This window comes from Balaenoptera acutorostrata, chromosome 7, assembly GCF_949987535.1.
Source record: "Balaenoptera acutorostrata chromosome 7, mBalAcu1.1, whole genome shotgun sequence".
Taxonomy (NCBI): Eukaryota; Metazoa; Chordata; class Mammalia; order Artiodactyla; family Balaenopteridae; genus Balaenoptera; species Balaenoptera acutorostrata.
In genome coordinates, this window is record NC_080070.1 from 15,751,868 (window position 1) to 15,772,638 (window position 20,771).

Sequence of the window (20,771 nt, forward strand, 5' to 3'; positions counted from 1 at the left end):
ACCAAGCATTGTAAATGGATGACCACAACAAAAGCAACAATGATTGCAATTACCAAACATGAAACACACTCATACTATGTCATAATATTGACATTCAGTCCAGTAATCCTCCACTGTAACAGCTCCTTTACTTTGCAGTGAAAATTGATTTGTATATTCTTTGCCTCTGAGTGCTTGTGGGATTTTTCAGCCGAGAGTTTTGAGTGTGCTGTGCACACTGAAGCATCAGGGCCCCTGTGCATCCTGAACCAGGCTGTCCTTAGCAACCCTGGGGCTTCCTCCCTCCCTCTGTGGCCACTGTTCAGAAAGAAAAGGTTTTACACTTCACCTGTTGAGTTGAGAGAATCACAGGGTCCCCCGCCCGAGGCTATAACATCATTTCTCCCCATGTCATTAAAGAAATGAACTCTGCAATATAATAAAGCAGAAATGATCATACATGATATCTGTTATGTAAGTTATAAAAATATAAAAGTCAAGGCTCTGGTGGTTCTGCAATCACGTAAGCCCCGCAGTTTAAGATCAGGATGGAAACGAAAAACCTCATACGACCTGGTGACACGCTGTCTCATCACCAGCTCCTCGGACTGTACTGCCTAGCAGGGGCTTCCCGGCTGGTGGGAGCTGGGGGAGGTCATGCTCTGGTCCTTGAGGCCACTAGCAAAGGCCTGGAAGAAGCGGGGTCGGGGGAGGGGAAGGTATAAGAGGGAGGCAAGAGAAGGATTTAAAAAAAAAAGCTTCAGAGGATTCCCGTGGTGGCTGATTCCCGTGATGGCTGCCAGCCTGGGGCGCCTTCGTCACCTGGCGCTTGATTTTTACACATGCTCAGCTTCTCCCCTCCAGCTGCCAGCCTCTCGTTTATGTGTTCAATCCCCCTTCTCCTTGCCCCTAACAACAGGGTGGAGTTCCAGAACAAGTTCTACGTCGGGGCTGGTTACAAGTTTTCCCCATTCTCCTTTAAACAAATCCTGGATGGGACAGCTGAGCAGTAGCTGCACGTCTGATGGCCGCAGTCACCTCTTCCATCGGTCACCTCCTGCACCGGTCTCTGTGCCAATGGAAGGAGTTTCGTCTTGTCTTTAACGTCAGCCTGCATAAGACAGTCGATGGAATGATTGTTCTCGCTAACCGGAGGGAGGAAGCCATGTAATGTTATCTGTAAGCCTTGGGATTTGATATGACTTAACCATGTCGTAGAGAGACTACATAGGCAAGTCATTTCAACCTCATGAGGGGTCTTAATTGTCAAATCCTAGAATGATTGAGAAATGGGGAGAGGGGAGTGCCAGACTGAGGTTTTCTTGTAATTAAACTTCTGGGCCATTCACTTTGGTATTAAGGTGTCTTTTTTCAACATTAGTCTGTAAAATTTAACCTTGATAATTATAGACCAAAGCTAACCAATAGAGTTACACAAAGTAACCCTAGAGAAAGGTTAGGGTTTTTTTATTCCTCATTTCCTCCTTCCTCAAATACCTTTTTTTTTCCTTGTCTGGGGCTAAGTTTTACAGGATTAGGGACTTTCTCAAGAATTTTTACTCCAGGTGAGGAAAAACAGATAATGTTCTCTGTTCAGATGGAGGGCTGGCCCTGGCTCGAATTGTTAAATCCTGCGGAATGAAGTGTGACAACATGATATCATCAGTGATTTTGTTTATTCTCAGTGCACATTGTGCTGGAGTTAACTGGAGAAAGACATCTGTAGGCTTCAGCAAGTTCTGGAAAATGGCTTGCCGAAAAGGAGTCTGCCAGACAGTCTACCCTGAGGCACTCTGGGTCAGTCGGCCCCGGAGTCACTTCTTAGGCATCTTCACTGGCAAACTTCCAAGAGCCAGATGTAGAAGAAGATGTGTTCCATCGACTAGTCTGAACAGCCTGTATTCAGGTTAATTACCATCTTTATGGTAACTATACTGGTAGAATGAAGTGTCATTAACATTGGTGTAGTGCTTTACAGTTTACAAAGCAGTTTCACATAGTATCTAGCTTGTAATAAGTTTCTAGAAGATCTGACCAAATGCAAAATCGCCTTTTGGACAGATCTCTATTTTTTTAAAGCTCCCATCTGCCCCTCCGTGTAGTGGGGTTGACCAGGGTTCATGTTCAAGTGTTGTTGTTCAGACCCAAGGAAACGTCCATGTCACCTTCCACGTTGGTGTCCTGACTTGTGCAGCACAATTTAAGGCACAATCAGGTGCTCAGCAAGTATTCCTTTAATGATTAAAACAGGTTGAGCTCAAGAATGATATAGTTGGAGTCAGAAGACTTCGTTATCTATGAGTTCCAACTCTGATACTTTATCACGTGTGCCCTTGGGCAGGAACTGGAGTGTCCCACACATTGCTGGGGGTCAAAGAGCACCAAGCATGGATGAGGTACTCAGCCAATGGCATTGATCGAAGAAAAGGACAGACTAAAGTAGTATGTAAATGGTTCTTGTAAGTCCATAAATCCCCATGCTGCCAAGGTCACCAGAGAGTTTCAGGGTTCTCTCAGCTCATCACTGCCCTTCTCAATGGCTATCTAAAACTACGCTATGCCTAGATGGGTCACAGCCTTTTGCCGTTTAATTCTAAACAGTGATGGCTGTGAGAAAAGGCATGAAAAAACAAAGCTGCCCTCTGCCCCTTGCTTGCCAAGACCCCTGTTCTTTCAGAAATCCCCGGCCTTCTTGAGAACGACATAGTAGTTTCCTCTAAGGATTGGCAGCCTCTTTCTGTCTCGATGAGAGATGTAATTTCCCCTTTAAAAAGGGATTGGGTGAAGGGCTGCTGAGAAGAGGGTGTGACCGGCATGTCACTCAGTCGCCCAGGATGCAGGGTTGTTTCTTAAAGAATCCTGTTCACAGAACTAAGCTGAAAGGGGAGGAGAAGACCTGCGAGCCAGGCTTCTTGGGAAGGGAAGTCCAGAAGCCCCCAAGAGGCCATCAGTGGTCCAACTTCTGTGTAAGACTCAGCTGCAGTAAGGAAGAGCGGAAGAGCCCGAAACTGGAAAGCTTTCCAGGAAATATAGGAGGTAAGAAACTCCGACAGGCAATGTAGATCTGGATTTACTTTTTCTGCTCTGGGGACCAAGGGGATTTGACCGTTAGTACTTGGCTGAATACAGATGGAGTGTAAAAATTTCGCTCTTCTTACTGATGATATTGCAAAACAAATTACATCACACACACACACACACACACACACACACAAGCTCAGTTTTAAAAAGCTCTACATCGCCCAATTATTTTTGGCTCAAAAATTAAGTGTAGCAAAATGCAGTAGAATAAAATGTCCATCAGTTCCTTAGAAATTGTTTGAATGAAGCCTGAACTCCATCTGAGCCCTGGAGTTTCACAGTAAATCCCCAATATGTCAGTTCCCTGAAGGCAGGCAATGGTTACTTTCCTATTGTAGTTTTTCAGGAATGATAGTGAGGGATGAGGAGCGTTCTTCCCCATGTTAGTCCCTATTTTCTTGAATTGGTCTGACTGGTTATCCATCTATCCATCCCTCCATGCATTTATCCATCCATCCATCCTCTTCCTAGGCTAGAAGGGATTTAGAATGACTTAGGGAGCCAAAGAACTGAAGATGCCAGCTCAGCTTTTCCAACATTCTATTTCAGTGTTGAGATTACAAGCTCTGTGTCTCAGTAACTTTCCTCATATTCATCTCCGAAATATTTTGTCCTGTTTATAAAAACTTTTTTAATGAAACTTTTGGCTGAAACTCAAGAAAATATAGTAAGAGAATACTTTTCATATCTGTTAACTTTGAGTTAGTATTCGAGTATCCTCTTAATGACTTGGAATGAAAGCCCCTTTATTTTTTTTACTTATTTATTTTTAATTAATTAACTAATTAATTAATTTTTGGCTGCGCTGGGTCTTCATTGCTGCCCGCAGGCTTTCTCTAGTTGCGGCGAGCGGGGGCTACTCTTCGTTGTGGTGCGTGGGCTTCTCATTGCGGTGGCTTCTCTTGTTGTGGAGCACAGGCTCTAGGAGTGCGGGCTTCAGTAGCTGTGGCACGTGGGCTCAGTAGCTGTGGCATGTGGGCTCAGTAGCTGTGGCCCGTGGGCTCAGTAGTTGTGGCCCACGGGCTCAGTAGTTGTGGCACGCAGGCTCAGTAGTTGTGGCACATGGGCTTATTTGCTCTGCGGCATGTGAGATCTTCCAGGACCAGGGCTCGAACCCGTGTCCCCTGCACTGGCAGGCTGATTCTTAGCCTCTGCGCCACCAGGGAAGCCCTGTAAGCCCCTTTATAATTCACAGATGTGAATAACAAAATCCTGATAATATCCTATCAACAACCCTGCACCCCTATAACCAACATGCCCCCACCAAGGAATCCTGTGGTTGAAGGCCCCGTATAACCTACTAGGGCAGGAATGAGGACTTTCTCTGTTGCAGGTAGTTTATATGTTTGTTTTTTCCATCCCTTGGCAACCTCCCCTGACATTGGGAATGCACCTGAGCCTTGACCATCTTCAAGGGCTGGGCATGAGAAAGATTGATGTTACAGTTGGCGAAACTGAACGGGTTTGCTCCTCTGAGTGGAGTCTGGGTCACACGTGACTGCCAGCTTTTCTGTCCACCAGCACCGCACCCCTGCACCAGCCAGGCCATTCCACGTTCAGAAGGTTTTTCTTTCTGTAAAATACGCTGGTTTTACAATTGAAAGCAATGTAGAACAAGCGCGTTTTTAGTGAAAATTACCCGTTTTTTTGTGCTCTTCATAAGTGTAAGGTGACTGGGTTGGGTGGGTATCACTGTTACATATCTGATGAGAGAGGTTATTTTCGGTCTTATGTTCCAACAGGCATCTGGCACCTGTGAGGGCTTCCTAACACCACTTAAGCTGACCCGTGAAATTTAATCAATCTATTTTAGAAAACAAGCAACTTTCCCCCCCCCCCCCAATTTGGGTGGTTTCTTATTTGAGTCCAAGGTGTTTTCATGTTGGCCAAATATTAGCAATAATTGCCTTTGGAGAGATATACACTTGATAACTCTGTAGATGCTTAAAAACTTACCCTGAGTGTATTTGATTTGTGATTATGGTGAAATTTTGGAAATTTAGTTGATACCTTTATTCAGAGATGAGAAACAGTACTACCATGAGTGCTTATGTTGCAGTGAGCCCTGTGCCGTATTATGCAAGCATTATCTCATTTAATCCTCAGAACACACTTAAAAGAAGGAAGTTTATCAGTTAAAAATCACACGTACCTGGCTAGTCCGAGCGTAGTGGTGTTTACAGTTGATCACAGACAGTTACAGATTTCTTTGTTCCTTCTCTACTCCCACTGCTTCACTTGAGTAGCCTAAAGAAAACACACACACACACACAAAGAGAGAGAGCTTTATTTTTCCCCCATGGGAAACATGTCTGGAAGTGAACCGTTCAAGGTTGTAGGAGAGCTCCACATCATTGTCGTCAGGTCCCAGGCTCTTTCTAGCTTACGCTCTGCCAGTCTTAGCCGAGAGTTTCCATCTTTCCAACTTCACATTTGTATCACCACCAAAAATGGCTGCTGAAGCGCCAGCCATCATGTCTCCATGATCCGTGGAGAAGGCAAAGGGGCAAAAGAGGTCTTTCTTAGAAGCTCTCCCTAACAACCTCCACCTGTATCTCGGTGGCCACCCCATAAGCAAGGTCCAAGGGAAGACTTGTTACTGGGAAGGCAGCAAGCTATTTCTCCCACAGGTAGCTGGTATTATTTTTATTTTCAGATGAGGGAACAGAAGAGTCTCAGTCGCAGTCTCACCATGGCCACTGACTTCCTTCCTTTTCTCCCTCCCTCTCTTCCTCCCTCCTTCCTCTCTCCCTTCCTTCCTCCTTCTTCCCTCCTTGTCACCTCTAATTCCTCTTCTCTCCTCTTTTCCTTCCTTCTCTCCCTCTCTTCATCCGTCCCCTTCCCTTCCCTATTCCTTCCCTCCTTCATCCCTCCTTTTCTTCTTCCTTTCTTCCTTCTTTCCTTCCTACATTTATTAATTTAGTAGGGATAAAAGGATACCTAAGGATTTTTATTACTCTAACTTTGTCAGTTATTACAGAAGATGAACAGTTTTCCAGTTTTGTTTGCAATTTCTATATCCTTTTGTGAATAACCTGTTCATATAATTTTCCCATTAATCCATTAGGATCTTAATTTTTTTTCTTGTAATTTGTGGTTTATATCTACTACAGACATCTACTGCATATATAATGGCTATTCTTGTTCTTTTACTTTTCGAAATTGTGGTAAAATACACCTAACGTAAAATTTACCATTGCGGCAATTTTAAAGTGAACAGTTCAGTGGCATTTAGTTTTACAATTTAGTTGCACAATGTTGTGCAACCACCCACCGCTAGCAAAGGTTAGGCACCTTGTGGACTTGTGGCCAGTCAGTGATTTGATTGTTTCCGGGTCAAGTGCCCATCCTGACCCAGTAGGTCCAGGCCAATGATAGAGGGCAGGCGGGGCTCATGGCACAGGGGACAGTGGCTTACGGAGCACTGTGACACATCAACTGTGCGTCTTCATTGGTTCATTTCTTCCAGAAGGAATTTTCATAGTAACAGACATAGCCTTTCTAAAAATTCAAACAATGCAGAAAAGTATAAAAGAAGAAAGAAAAAGCCACCCCAAATTCCATCTGCCAGGTAATTCTTTCCTTACCTTTTTCTCTTGGTCAAATCCTCCTCTTCCTTCAGGTCTCAGTTTTTCAGGAGTCGCCTCCCTGGGTCCCAGGACTCGGCAAAGCAGGGCATCCCTTACGTTGCCAAGCAACCTCTGCTACCCTTGGGACATGTGGTTCCCACCTGAATACTTGCCTTTATCCCCCATTAGACTGTAAGTGCTTTGGGGGCAGGAACCCTTTTCATGATATTTTATTGTCTGATACATAGTAGTGTTCCATAAATATTTGTTGAAAGACAAAACACAGTTTCAGACATCTCTCCTGAAATTTCTATGCAGGTATGTATTTAAATGAGATTTTATGAATTGGGATCATTGTATACATACATTAGGTACATACATATTGGAAAATGCTTTTCAGCGCCAAATAGCCTTTCACCTAAGAGCTTTTAAATGGCATTCTGTTGCAGGAGTGTATTATAATTTGTTTGGTCACTTCTCTACTGGTGGGCATTTAAGTGGTACCCAATTCTTTCATTGCTGTTGTCAAAACAACAGTGTGTTGAGCTTTCATACACCTTTATCTTCATTCACCTTTTTGATTACCTCACTAGAATGACTCCTAGGAGTGAAATTGCTTAGTCAACATTCTTTCATCTTTGCCTAACTGCCTTCTGGAAGAGTTGTAGCCATGTACCTTCCCACCAATATCAGTGCCTGTTTCCCTTACAGTGGGCACAATTGATCTTTAAGGTTTTTGCAAATCCAATAGAGGAAAATAACCCACTTTAACTTGAAGGCATAGTTCTCTTCATATTATGGAAACCAAATAATATGAGTCTCTTCAATCAAGAAACATGAAATCGCAAATGTGAGCCTCCCTTCCTGTGATCAGCTTGTTTCTTTTCCTTTTTTTTTGGCCGTGCCACTTGGCTCATGGGACTTTACTTCCCCGACCAGGGATTGAACCCTGGCCCTCGGCAGTGAGAGCGTGGAGTCCCAACCATTGGACCGCCAGGGAATTCCCTCAGCTTTAAAGAGAAACTGAAGCAATTATCTTGGACCTAACACCTTTCTCTCCAGGCGCTCTGTGATGAATCACTTCTCTTTGCTGATAAGAGAAGGAAAGTATGTAGGGTATTTATGACCCATGGAGCTACCTAATCAGTTAAAACACACACATCAAATTAAAACTTAATAGTAAGTGGCAGATTTCCTGGGTTTCTTTTCTTGCCACTCAATACTTTAGCAAGCAGACTTGCTGGAGATTGTTTTATTACTCTCTAAAACGTAAGCCTTTATGATTGTTAAAATTGTAAAACATGTTTAGACTGCTATGAGAAGTCATAAAACTTGACTGGTAGAAGAGATTAAGTGTTGATTGAATATTGAACTTACTGTTAAGCATTTTAGTTGTAACTGAACTTAAGATGAACTTACTGGGATTTTAAAAAATTATTTTCCCACCAAACTAAATTATTTTATTCTTTAACACTAAAAATGGCCAGAATCACTTTTGGTTTTTACGTCGGCTACTGCGATTGGCATGGCTATTCTTCAGGAAAAAAATGGATATAATTTATATACGATAAGATTCACCATTTTAGAGTGTATAATCCAGTGATTTTTAGTATAGTCACAAGGTTGTGCAATCATCACCACCATCTAATTCTTACTGAATGACCTCATTTTCATATTTTGTTTAAGTTAGTAGTTTATCATCTCGAAACATGATAGAGCCAATTTTTAATGTGTACTGAAGTCCTTTTTATAATCAAATTAAGCTGATTTTTCTCGTAACTACTTTATTTTAAAAGTTACCAGATAAAGAACACCCCTCCAAAGGGTATTTGGACAACTTCTGGAAAGGGAGCAGTAGGAATTTCTAGAACAGTGTATCTTTGTGAATTTCAGCCTCTCAGATGGGCTGAGAGACCAATCATTTTTACTTTTTCCACTCTGTGAAGATAACAGCTTTTTGTACTTTTCATGGTCTCCCTTGGGAGAGGGGATTTCATGAACTCATTTCTGAGCATTATTGATTTCTCTCCCATCTGGGAATATTTGTGTCTCTGTGACAGTGTTTTAAGAAAACAAATAATATCTACTTTATAGTATAGTTGTTTTTATGTGTATCTTTTGTGTCCCCAGCTAGATTAAAAACTTCTTAGGGAAGGGAACACTGTCAGACCCTCCTACAAAGTCTTCACAGGAGCCCACACAAGATACAGAGCTGGCACTTGGCAAACATTGATGACCTTGACGTGCTTCTCTACAACCTCTCTGCAGCTATTTCTATGTTCTGGGGAAAGGGGATCTTTGAGTTCTGATTCTGCTGCTTCCTAGTGGTCTGACATTGGAAAAGTTACTTAAGAATCTCAGAACCTCATTTTTTGAAGTATTTATTTTGAAAAATATTACACATCTTCAAAAGCAGAGGATAGTCAAATAAACCCCCATGTATCTGAAACAGGAGGGAAGGAGGCAGGGCACAATCTTTGAAAGAATGACATAGCCCGAGGACATGACATAAACTGATTAGAACCAAATGGGTCCAAGATGGCAGACAAGTTGACTGCACTAGACCTTGAGCCTCAGTACACACTCACATCAGCAAGCTAAATGACACACCCAAAGGCGCCATGACAGTTCCAAGACCGACCATAAGGGTCAAAAAGTGGGCAGTGGCCCAGTTCCTGGAAATCCCTGCCCCTTCCCAAAATAGCTGGAATACTCCTCCCACTCATTAGCCTATGAAATTACCCACTCCTATAAAAACTGACAACCCCATACCCTGGTGCCTTTCTCACCTTCTGAGATGGCCCACAGTCTATGGAGTGTGTTTCTCTCTAAATAAGTCCACTTCTTACCTATCGCTTTGTCTCTCCGTGAATTCTTTCTGCCATGAGACATCAAGAACCTGAGCTTCATTAAGTCCTGAGACCAGGAGTGTGATCTCAGTTGGAAGACTGTGGGTTTTGGCTGGGTTCAAGTCCCAGCCACATGGGTTCAAGTCCCAATCTGAGGTGCACGGTTTCATACCCCCTATCCCCTACAATAATTTTCACCATATGGCCATTCTTTTTTCATCTATACACCCATCTCCTTCTTTTGCACTCTATTCCCAACCCACCACTGAATTATTTTAAAACAAATCCCAGACATCAAATTTCATCTGTAAATATTTCAGCACGTATCTCTAAAATATAAGGATTTTTTTCTACTGTGGCCATAATATCATCGTCACACCTAATGATGTCATCAGTAATTCCTTAATATCATCAAACTTTCAAACTTGCTTGCATTTCCCTGATTTTCTATCATCTCTCTTTCATCTCATTTGCTTTCTTGTTGTTGTTTTACAATTGGTTTGTTTGAATGAGGATCCAAACAAATTAACTCATTTATTTGGTTGGTTTGTCTCCTTTCTGTTAGTCTGTAGGTTCTCCTTTCCTCTTTTTTTCTTGCCATTTATTTATTGAAGAAGTTGGGTCATTAACCTGTAGAACTTCTGGCATTCTGGATTTTTCTTATTGCATCCACATGGTATAGTTTAACATGTTTCTTCATCCCCTGTGTAAACTGGTAGTTAGAGCTAGGGGCTTGTTCAGATTCATGTTCAATTTCTCTTGATGAGACTACCTCACTGGTGATGTTGTGTATTTCCTTCCTCCTGCATCTCATCAGGAACAACATCACATCTGATCATCTCTTTCCGTGGCATGAGGAGCCATTGTTGGGTTCAGGTGTTATAAGTCTTATCCATCGGAGTAAAGTTCTCCCTCAGCCTTTCACCTAGTAGTTTATCAGCCGTTGATGATCATTGCCTGGATCCATTATTTCTTTAGGAGTTATAAAATCATAATTTAATTCTATCCTTCTTTAGGATGTTTTAGCTGAAATTAAAAAATACTTTTCTTTCACCAACTGTTTGGTTACCCTGAAATACAGACAATCTGTACAAGAAAGGCAAGATATTTACTAGTTTTCAGAATAATGAGTTGGTTTCTTAGTATTCTCCAAAGATGATCAGTGAGATTATCATTTTAGTAATCCTAAAATTTTGATGTCTTTGATGGGCTTCAGTTCTTTGCAACCATTCTTCTTTGTGTGTGTATGTGTGTGTGTGTGTGTGTGTGTGTGTGAGATACATAATGAACTCATATTGCTATTTGCAATTCAAAATTAGGATATAAAGTCTTTATATAACTTCTTTGATTTTTGTATCTTCTTTTTCTTACACTGAAAATCTTGGTTCCTAATAACAGTAACATAATTGCTTTATCTTACAATATGTACTAGTATCAAAATAATGATATCAACATTATTACTAACAGTATAATTACTGAGAACAGATTAGGATATCTGTTTATCCCACTAGGGATGTAGAGTTAAATTACTATGTTAAAGCCATTTGAAAAAAATTTTTCACTAATTTCAGCTTTCCTTGTTTTATTTTTCTCTCGATTTTTAGGGTTAAGATTTTTTTTAGGATTAAATACCCAAAAAAGGGTGGGGGGGGGGAGATAAAAAGAAGTGCTCCGTGGGTTTCTGTCAGAATTAAATGAAAATAAGGTGAGAAAGCACGCTATAACATATGATTACACTGTAAACTGTAGGATCTATGAAGATGTAAAGCATTGGCTATTGTGATTATTTTTCTGTAGCAAAGCCTACCTTCATTCCCAGTCAGAGGACACTATTGGTTAAACTGTCAAGAGCTCACCTGGCCCCCCTCTCCAGGCTGATTACTAGCCACCAGGGCCCAATTCTCTCATTTGGCCATTCAATCTCTCCATGATTTAACTTGTCCATGTTTCAGGTTTTTCCTTGTAAAATAATGATAAATTATAATACCTACTTCACTGATTTTCTGTGAAGATTAAAGGAGAATATACACTAGATTTTATTTCCTTCTTCCTTCCCCTGTTTCCGGCATTTTCCCTCCCCTGTTTCCTGCAGGGAAGCCGTGTGGGGAATTTGAACCATTTAGAAGATGGCAGCCAAGCAGACAGAGCCGGTCACCATCATTAGCCTTTGGGAGTTGAGCCTGGGGACCCCAGAACCACAGCCAAAAGGTAAGGGGATCATAGAAGTCTCTGGTCCTCAAGTTACCGTTTAATTCCCCCTCTTCCCTGTATTTACTATTCTTACAATAACAAATTGGTTTTCCAACATCCTCTGGGGTGAGTGATAATCTGCAGACATTCCCTTCCCACAGAGGTTGCTGCTTTCACTTTGCCTTTCCTTGTTAGAGTCAAAGACATTCACCGTGGAAGACGCCGTGGAGACCATTGGATCCGGATGTTTCCACGTTGCCCTCTTTCTGATCATGCGCAGCACGGGGGTGAGTGCTTGGAGATCCTCTGAGTCTCCAAAGCTGATTCATCGTTGGACATGTCGGGTCTTCTACTTGCCTCCAGCTCGGGGTTGTCCGCTCAGGGAGGGATGTGAGAGGGAGCAGGAACCCTGTGGGGTAGATAATCCGCAAATACTTTTCTTCCACCTTTGGCAGTTGTTTGGTTATGAGCAAATGAATATCTGTGTTCTATCTTCTGGGAATTCAATACCCTTTTTTTTTTTTCTTTGCTAGCTATAGAACTTTTATTTCTCCTGTAGTCTCTGTTGGGTCTGACATTTAATTTTTTTTTTTTTTTAATGGAAGTATAGTTGATTTACAATGTTGTGTAAGTTTCAGGTATACAACAAAGTGATTCGGTTTTATATGTATTATGTATACATATGGGTGTGTGTATATATATATGAACATATATATTCTTTTTCAGATTCTTTTCCATTATAGGTTATTACAAGATATTGAATATAGTTCCCTGTGCTAACAGTGGGTCCTTGTTGTTTATCTGTTTTATATATAGTATTGTGTATCTGTTAATCCTGAACTCCTAATTTATCCCTCCACACTCCTACCCAGGGTAGCACTAATTTTAGCACTAATTTTGCTCTACAGCAAATTTTGCTCTCATTCTTTCCTGATGATGAACTCATATTGTTTGGTACTCGTTGCTTTTTTTTCTAGCTTTCATGAATCTTGCTTCTCCATCCCAGCTTCTTGAAATCAGGGACTATTTCAAAGATCCATTTGCAAGGGATATGCCCTGAGATCTTGATGATGATGAGTATAAAACAGCAATGCTGGGTTGACGTGGATGCTGGTGGCTAGCTAGGGCCACCTGCCAGCTAAGTGGCTCCCACACAACACCTTCATAGTGTTAAATGCAAAAACACGGATCAGCAACATCACAAGGGAATACGTGTCATAAATCTTGAGGGATACTCTCAAATTGTTCAAACCATAAATATTACATCCATGAAAGCCAAAGTTCTTCTGTACTTCTTTATCCAACTAGCAGTGCTGAATGGGTACATAATAGGTCCTCCCTACGTGGGGTAGGGGAAGGGGGAGTTTAGAACTAGAAGGATGATGGTCAGACAGATGTGGGAAGAAGTGATGACAAGCTAGCACTTTGACATGGTGTTTTCCCTCCTTCTTTAAGGTCGCTGAGGCCATGGAGATCATGTTAATAGCGGTCGTGTCTCCTGTCATCCGCTGTGAATGGCAGCTGGAGAATTGGCAGGTGGCGTTAGTGACCACGGTAAGTGACTGTTTCCTGTGCTGAGAATAAACCAGCTGAGGACCCAGGGCTTCTGCTTCCTTTCCGATCCCACTGGCCTGAGAGTCACAGGATCCATCTCCACTTGGTGTGTTGGCTTCCCAAACTCATGCGTTTGCAGGCCCAAACTAGCATTTGAGGCCTTTCTCCTGTTTCCCTTTTCCTCTAGGGAGCATAACCTTGAACTGCTCATTTTCCAGACCCTAGCGAGAGCCCAGAAGAGGCAGATGCAAATCAGAGAAAGTGAGCCTGAGCCATGGGTTAGTTAGGGTTCAAGTCAGATCACGAAGAGCCTACTCAGGCCATAGTGACCTGACCAATCACCAACTTACTCTCAATGAATTGTGTGTGTTATGCATTAAATTTTTCTCAAAGACCATCATGAATAGCTTTATGAATTGGACACTAAGTTTTGCTACGAAATGGATTTAAGGATGTTACTCATTATTCTTTCAAGAGGTATTTATTAAGCACCAATTAATTGCCAGCAGACTCTGTGTGTATGTGTGTGTGTGCATTGATTTACTTAGTATTGAAGCTGGTTTTCATGAAGGCGAGACTTAATAGAAATCCCATGAGCCAGATGCCAACTCCTCGCTGAAGAAGGGGAACGTCTGGGAGGTAGGTAGTTGGTGATGGGTAGAGGATGACAGTCAGATGGCAGAGGCCTTGAAGGAGGGTAAGGCTGCAAGAGACTAGGACCTCCCTCGCCCCCAACCCCTGGGGGGCTACAGAAGGCTGTGGGGTAAGGGGGACCCCTACCCTCTCACTTACTGCCTTAACCAAATTTTACCTGGGAATTCTCACCTGTATTGGGTACTAGGAAAAATTCCCCCTCACCTGAGGAACTGTTCTCTGTTCTCCTCCCAGATAATGTATATTATACACCCAGCTGTGTTTATTTCTGTGTCCTGGAGACCAGGAAATTTGGAGCCCAAATTTATGCCTAATCATGGCAGCAAATGTCCAAATCTGCCTTTGTTCTTTTAGCTCTGTTTTCTTCTTTAAAATTGCACTTGTTTCGTTTTTTTTTTAATTAATTAATTAACTTATTTATTTATGGCTGTGTTGGGTCTTCGTTTCTGTGCGAGGGCTTTCTCTAGTCGCGGCGAGCGGGGGCCACTCTTCATCGCGGTGCGCGGGCCTCTCACTATCGCAGCCTCTCTTGTTGCAGAGCACAGGCTCCAGATGCGCAGGCTCAGTAATTGTGGCTCATGGGCCTAGTTGCTCTGCGGCATGTGGGATCTTCCCAGACCAGGGCTCGAACCCGTGTCCCCTGCATTGGCAGGCAGGTTCTCAACCACTGCGCCACCAGGGACACCCACTTGTTTCGTTTTTAAGTTTTCCTAATACTTTTAGAAGAGAGAGAGGGTATAAATAAAAATAACTAAAGACCTTATTAGGGCTTGTACCAATAGTTAAGTGACTCATTGCATTTTGTTTTCTTTTACGTATAAAATATGTACAGTTTTGAAAGCATGCCTTGTCCATCCTTGTAGCTTTAGGGTCACTGCTGTAACGTTTTGTGTAGTTATCAGTGCACCACAGCTGGTTTGTAGGTCTGCACATCTTCATTCCTGAGAATGTTGGTGGCCCAGGTGTGGTGCTTGCATCTGTCACTGTCACGAAACTATATTTTATGGTACCATTTCTATATTTACAGCTCACATCTCGTTGGTTGCTTTTATGTTGTTCCTACTGGTGCCTAAAGAGGCTCCTTGATGTCAGCGGTGACATGGCTTCACTTGTTAGGTGGGTCACAGCTCACAAGTCTTTTCTCTAGGTAATTCAACTCACCCAAGATGTGACTGCTTCCTGTTCCAAGTTCCTTGCCTCCTCCTGTCATTTAGTCTCTGTCATCCTGGCTATGAGTCCCATCTGTCCCCTGGGCTCACTGACCACAACCTTGCTGACAGGAGGGGCTCAGACTGGTTTAGCAAAGAGGCAGCATTTTCACCATCTCCCAGGCTTCCCATCCCCCAACTTCAGCTCCACTTTCTGGACGATCTGGCCATGAAGACTTAAGGCCTTAAGGTTTGTGGGTGAATTATGTCCCTCACATTTTTTGTGAATAAGGGAGTTAGTGCTGGAGAAACAAAACTGTAGAAAAGAGCAGACCCTCCAAGGAGGGGGAAGGGGAGGGGGAGGGGAGAGGAAGAGGGAGAGAGAGATTAATCCACGTCTCTATGTGGTCCCCAGGATTAGAGTTCACAAGCTTTGGGGTTCACATAGGCTTGGAGTTAATGTTTATTCTCTAGACAGGCTTAATAGTAAAGAACCCAGCCTTAGGAAAGTCACTTTTTTACACTGAATGGAAAGAAAGCAAGAAGGAATAAAAATCTGTCACTTATGCGAGAGAACAGAGTAAAATTTGAATTTAATTTTACTGGACTCTTTACTTTTTGTTGTTGTTGTTGCTGTTAAAGATTTTTTTTTTTTTGATGTGGACCATTTTTAAAGTCTTTATTGAATTTGTTACAATATTGCTTCTGTTTTATGTTTTGGTTTTTTGGCCACGAGGCACGTGGGATCTTAGCTCCCCCACCAGAGATCGAACCCGCACCCCCTGCATTAGAAGGCGAAGTCTTAACCACTGGACCGCCAGGGAAGTCCCTGTTTCCTTTACTTTTATTAATCAGCTAATTCACTTTAATACAGTGTTGTTAACACAACACAGCATCTCAATAAACAAAAGTATTTTACGTCCTAAGAACTAATTTCCTCCCTGCCACAGGCAGTTTGTCTATTGTTTCCTATTATTCAAGTTGATTAAAAAGAAAAAAAAAAAAAAGTTAGTTCAACTTTCCCTTCTTGGAGGGAGTTTGATAATTTCAGGTTCCACAATAGAAACTGCTTATATCAGGAGACCCAAAGTTTGGAGATTCACCAACTGATAGGACTTTTCAAAAAAATTGAGTGGCTGACATAGGGTTAAGATTAAAAATATATATATTTGACAAGGAAGGCCATCAGAAGAAGAGGAAAAGGGAGCAGAATATGTGACCCCAAAATATGCCCCTTTGGCATGTGGATTATTTTGAGCTGAAGGCAATCAAGACCCAGACGACTCAAGAAAAACTTTTACATTTCCCTTAACTACCTAAAAGAATTTGGAGGGGCTTCCCTGGTGGCGCAGTGGTTGAGAATCTGCCTGCCAATGCAGGGGACACAGGTTTGAGCCCTGGTCTGGGAAGATCCCACATGCTGCGGAGCAACTGGGCCCGTGAGCCCGGTTTTTACTGAGCCTGCGCATCTGGAGCCTGTGCTCTGCAACAAGAGAGGCCGCGACGGTGAGAGGCCCGCGCACCGCGATGAAGAGAGGCCCCCGCTTGCCGCAACTGGACAAAGCCCTTGCACAGAAACAAAGACCCAACACAGCCAAAAATAAATAAATAAATAAATAAATAAAGGAGTTCCTTTACAAAACAAAACAAAACAAAACAGTATCATGACCAAATTACTGATAATAGCAAAAACAATAGCAAAACATTAAAAAAAAATTTTTTTTGGATGGGGGCCTGGCTCAGAGAGAGAGAGTTATAGCCAGAGATGACTTTCATCTGACTGACCTATCTGTGTGGCAGGGCAAACATCTAATTACCAAACATCTGCTCTTCTTATTGTCCTGTGAATTACCCCCCCCCCCCCTTTGAAGCCCCAGGTCCCCTCCCATTCCTCAGCTCAAGGTGGCATATAAGCCTCAACTGTCCAACTTGCCCTTGAGTCTTATATTTTTATGGGACTCCTGTACATACAAACTTAAACTTGCTTTTCTCCTGTCAATCTGTTGTACATCAATTTAATTATTAGACCAGCCAAAGAATGCAGAAGGGTAGGAGGAAAATTTTAACCCCCAACCAAGAGAAAGAGGCAGAAAATCTTGCCATCAACTACCATCATCTTTCAAAAAATAAAAATAAAAATAAATAATAAGGGCATGTTAATACCAACAATCAGAAAGAAAATTATTCCAGAATAAAAAGAGCCCTTCATAATGAATAAATTTGGATTTATGCAAAATGTGTCCCATTGTCCTTATTTTTATCATTTTGCTGAGGACTGACTAGATTTCATTACGGTGCGGCATCTATCCCAGGCTGGGCATTGAAAATATTGGCTTTTCCTTCCTTCAACTCTATCCTAGAGAGAACAGTGCACAGAGGAAAAGTATGGCTATTGTTGTTCAAGTATAAATATGATTTTTTTTTTTATAGTTCCCTGTAGAAGAAATGCTTTTGAGTCTTCCTTATGAAGAGTAAGGGGGAAAAAGAAAAAGCAAAGCAGGCAGCAGAGAGAAAGAGCTTTTTCACTGAAAAAGTGTTAGAAATGCCAGCTAACACCTTTCCTTTGATTACCCTGGAAGCAATCAGTCAGGGATCTTACTAGAAAGGAGAGTTAAGTAAAGCTCGGAACTGCTGAAGGCAGAAAAATAAGTCACCTAAAGGCATACACATAAGAGTACAGCTCAGGATGAGTTACATCGCTGGTATCATACCCAAGTTGAATTTTATCACGGAAAAGCTATTGTGAGAACAAGTAAGGAAAAAAAGTAGGTTTATATTAGTGATGAAGAATGTTTCTAAATGGATGACTGGTTTTGGTGTTTGTTGAAAGTTAAGTTTCCCTGTAATAACCTAAAGGAAGACTGCTTCTAGACGTCTCAGCTTGTGTGAGGAATAAGGCAGAGCATGCATGAATAGAGTTTTTGAGTCTTCTTATTAAAATGGAAATTCAGAATTGTACATCTGAGTAGAATGAGGCCAGTGCCGTCATCTTGGATCAGAGGCAAAGCAGTTACCTGCTTCTAGGACCCCTGTTTCTACCTGGTGTCAGTGACTTCCGGTGTGGGAATCATCAACCTCTGAAGCCCCGAACGTGTTAAACAGGAGTCAGGGGAGAGCTTTGTGAAAGCCTGTTCTTCAACTTCCAATCCTCCCACGTTTCCACGTTTAGTTCAGGTGGGTGAATGCTTAATGTAGTAATTAGCATGTTATAAAAACGCCGCTTAGAGGATAATTTCTTTTCGCCCCGCCTCCAGATGGTGTTTTTCGGCTACATGGTGTTCAGCATCCTGTTTGGCCTCTTGGCTGACAGATATGGCCGCTGGAAGGTAGGTTGGCTTTGAAGGCTGATTTGGAATTTTCTTTTGTGTATTCTTTTGTGGTGACATCACATGTCACATCATGTCTTTTGTGGACATTTCTCTATCAATACCCAGGCTTGTCTTCTTGCTTTCTCATCCTTCCCCGAGATACCTGTCCCCATACCTGGTCCCCATAGCCCAGATGTACAGCTGATTGGATGAGCGTAGTTAGAACACAGCAGATTGAATGTGAGAATTGCATGTATAAACATAAGCAGTTTCACATTAGTTAACTTGGGTATAACTTTGAAACTAACCCACTTGCTTGATGTCACACATGTATTGAGATTCAATATCAAGACATAAAACTATGTCTTCTGATGATGAACCCAGGTCTCTCTCCTCTTCTTGTCTGATTTCTGGTGGTGAAGACCTCTCTAGGTGTAAATACAAAGGGAGAAGTCCCCCACAAAGCAGTAATAGGCTTGGATGTATGTTTTGAAGTGCACAAAATATCACAGATTCTTACAAATTAATATGAAACCACACGTATCTCAAAAAAATGTGGAGAGCACAAAAAGGCATTTTACAAAAAGAGACATACAAATGGTCGAGAAACCTTGAAAAACGTTCAATCACAGGAGTTATTAGAAACAAAATTACATAGCAAGATACCATTTTTTCCCTGTTATCAAAGCCATATCAAACATCAAATCCATAAGGAATTTTTATTTTTCTTAAAGAAATCTGCAAGTGTCTAGACACCCTCACATACAATTGATGTAACTTTTCTGACCATCAATTTGGTAGCGTAAGCCAAGAACCTTGAGAATATCCATTCTCCTCATCTGATAATTTGTCTTCCAGAAATCTAGACTGTTTAGGTCATCAGAGAACCACAGAGATTTATGCACAGACATTGTCTTAGCTGATTTTAATAGAAAATGTGAAACCACTTCAACATTCAACCAGAGGGGAAAGGTTTATGCATTATATTACATGGATTATAGTATGTCTTTTCACTGGAATATTTTGCAGCTGTTAAGATGATGTTTTCCCTTATAATCAGTGAAAATAGGATAACACTGTGTTAATAGTATTTTCTCTGGGTTGGAGAATCAAAAGTGATTTAAATGTTTTTATATCTTTTTCTTTTTTCCATATTTTCTACTCTAAACTTGTATTGTTCCTACGATTAGAGAAAAAGCAAATCCTTACATTTTCTCCTTATACCCATTCCAGCACAGTGCTTCGTTGTGCTCCCAACATCCCTGTAAGCAGGGAGGACAAGTTTCTGCATTCTGATTTACAAGTTCAGGTTCCTGCCACCTGTGAGGGCGGAGGCTGTGGGGAGTTTTGAAGAATGGTCTAAACTCGGAATGTCTGGGCTTTCAGACAATAAAATGATATGGATTGTATTGTCTGATGATTGTGAGTGATTAGTAAGCTCGCTAAAGATTAGCTCCACAGAGAAGCAAACATCTGGATGAAATTAAAAGTCACCTTCAGAAGTTAGGTTTGCTTCCTGACCTTCCATGGGGGCAGGTCCCATTAATGTCTCCTCTTGTTGCTTCAGATTTTGCTCATCTCGTTCCTGTGGGGAGCCTACTTCTCCTTGCTGACCTCATTCTCTCCCTCGTACATCTGGTTTGTCTTCCTGCGGACGATGGTGGGCTGTGGCGTGTCTGGCCATGCCCAAGGGTAAAGACATCACCTAGAGGACCCCAGAGGGAGACATGTGAACACCCAGAGACACATTCACTTAGTCTGTTAACCACATTCACTGTGGTTAATAGACTAAGAGCATCAATAAGTTGCAAATTTATAGACTTCACTTGTGCTAATCATTTTTGAGTTTTTCTTTTCCCCCCAGTGATGGCTGCTTATTCCACTAGGAGCTCTTTGCCCATCAAAATGATGTTTGATGGTGAGGCTAGCAGGGTGCTAGATTGAGCATGTGTTAATTTCTTTGTTCCTAAAGCTGATCGGCATTTTTTAGATAAGTAATATTTTGTTAGACTAAATGCTAACAAAATGTGCCGTACGAGGTGGGTAACAAAAATGTCAACCCAGACACAATCCATTAATTTCTTGAGAATTTCTGGAAGACTTTAGTTTGACCATCAGCACCTTTAACATTCAGGAATAACTATTTTAAAGTGCCATGGCCCTGTAACTGAAGACTGTGTCAAAGTGAATTTGCAGAGCAGGTGAGACGGATTGAAACAGCTATGCTGTTGCTTGTCTTTTTTCTGCCCTGGGATAAGTGTGTAATACCTCATCATACAGGGACATGAAAGTCGTTATGCTAAATGTTCAGCAACTTGGGACCCTCCCTTCAATTAACAAGGCTCCTTAAGCTATTTTCTCCTGGGTGCCTTGGAGCAAGTTGCCCTTAGAATATATTAGGAGATGTCAAAGCACCGAATTATTACCCTAATGTGTTAG

General features: G+C 41.9%; 2 protein-coding genes across 11 annotated transcripts in view; both read left to right on the forward strand.

Annotated features, from left to right (window-relative positions):
- The window catches only part of ATP6V0A4 (ATPase H+ transporting V0 subunit a4), a 73,294-nt gene extending 71,982 nt beyond the window's left edge, over positions 1–1,312 (forward strand). For all 10 annotated transcript variants that reach the window (XM_007177087.3, XM_007177082.2, XM_007177079.2 and 7 more), the window contains one exon: positions 899–1,312. In XM_007177087.3, the coding sequence (XP_007177149.1) occupies positions 899–992 (94 nt within the window). In that variant the 3' untranslated portion in view covers positions 993–1,312. The remainder of the gene's footprint in view (positions 1–898) is intronic.
- A 1,563-nt stretch (positions 1,313–2,875) lies between these two features.
- The window catches only part of SVOPL (SVOP like), a 73,296-nt gene continuing 55,400 nt past the window's right edge, over positions 2,876–20,771 (forward strand). The window contains exons 1-6 of the mRNA XM_007177090.2: positions 2,876–3,015; positions 11,571–11,686; positions 11,864–11,955; positions 13,124–13,222; positions 18,279–18,350; positions 19,900–20,024. Of these exons, the coding sequence (XP_007177152.2) occupies positions 11,605–11,686; positions 11,864–11,955; positions 13,124–13,222; positions 18,279–18,350; positions 19,900–20,024 (470 nt within the window). The 5' untranslated portion in view covers positions 2,876–3,015; positions 11,571–11,604. The remainder of the gene's footprint in view (positions 3,016–11,570; positions 11,687–11,863; positions 11,956–13,123; positions 13,223–18,278; positions 18,351–19,899; positions 20,025–20,771) is intronic.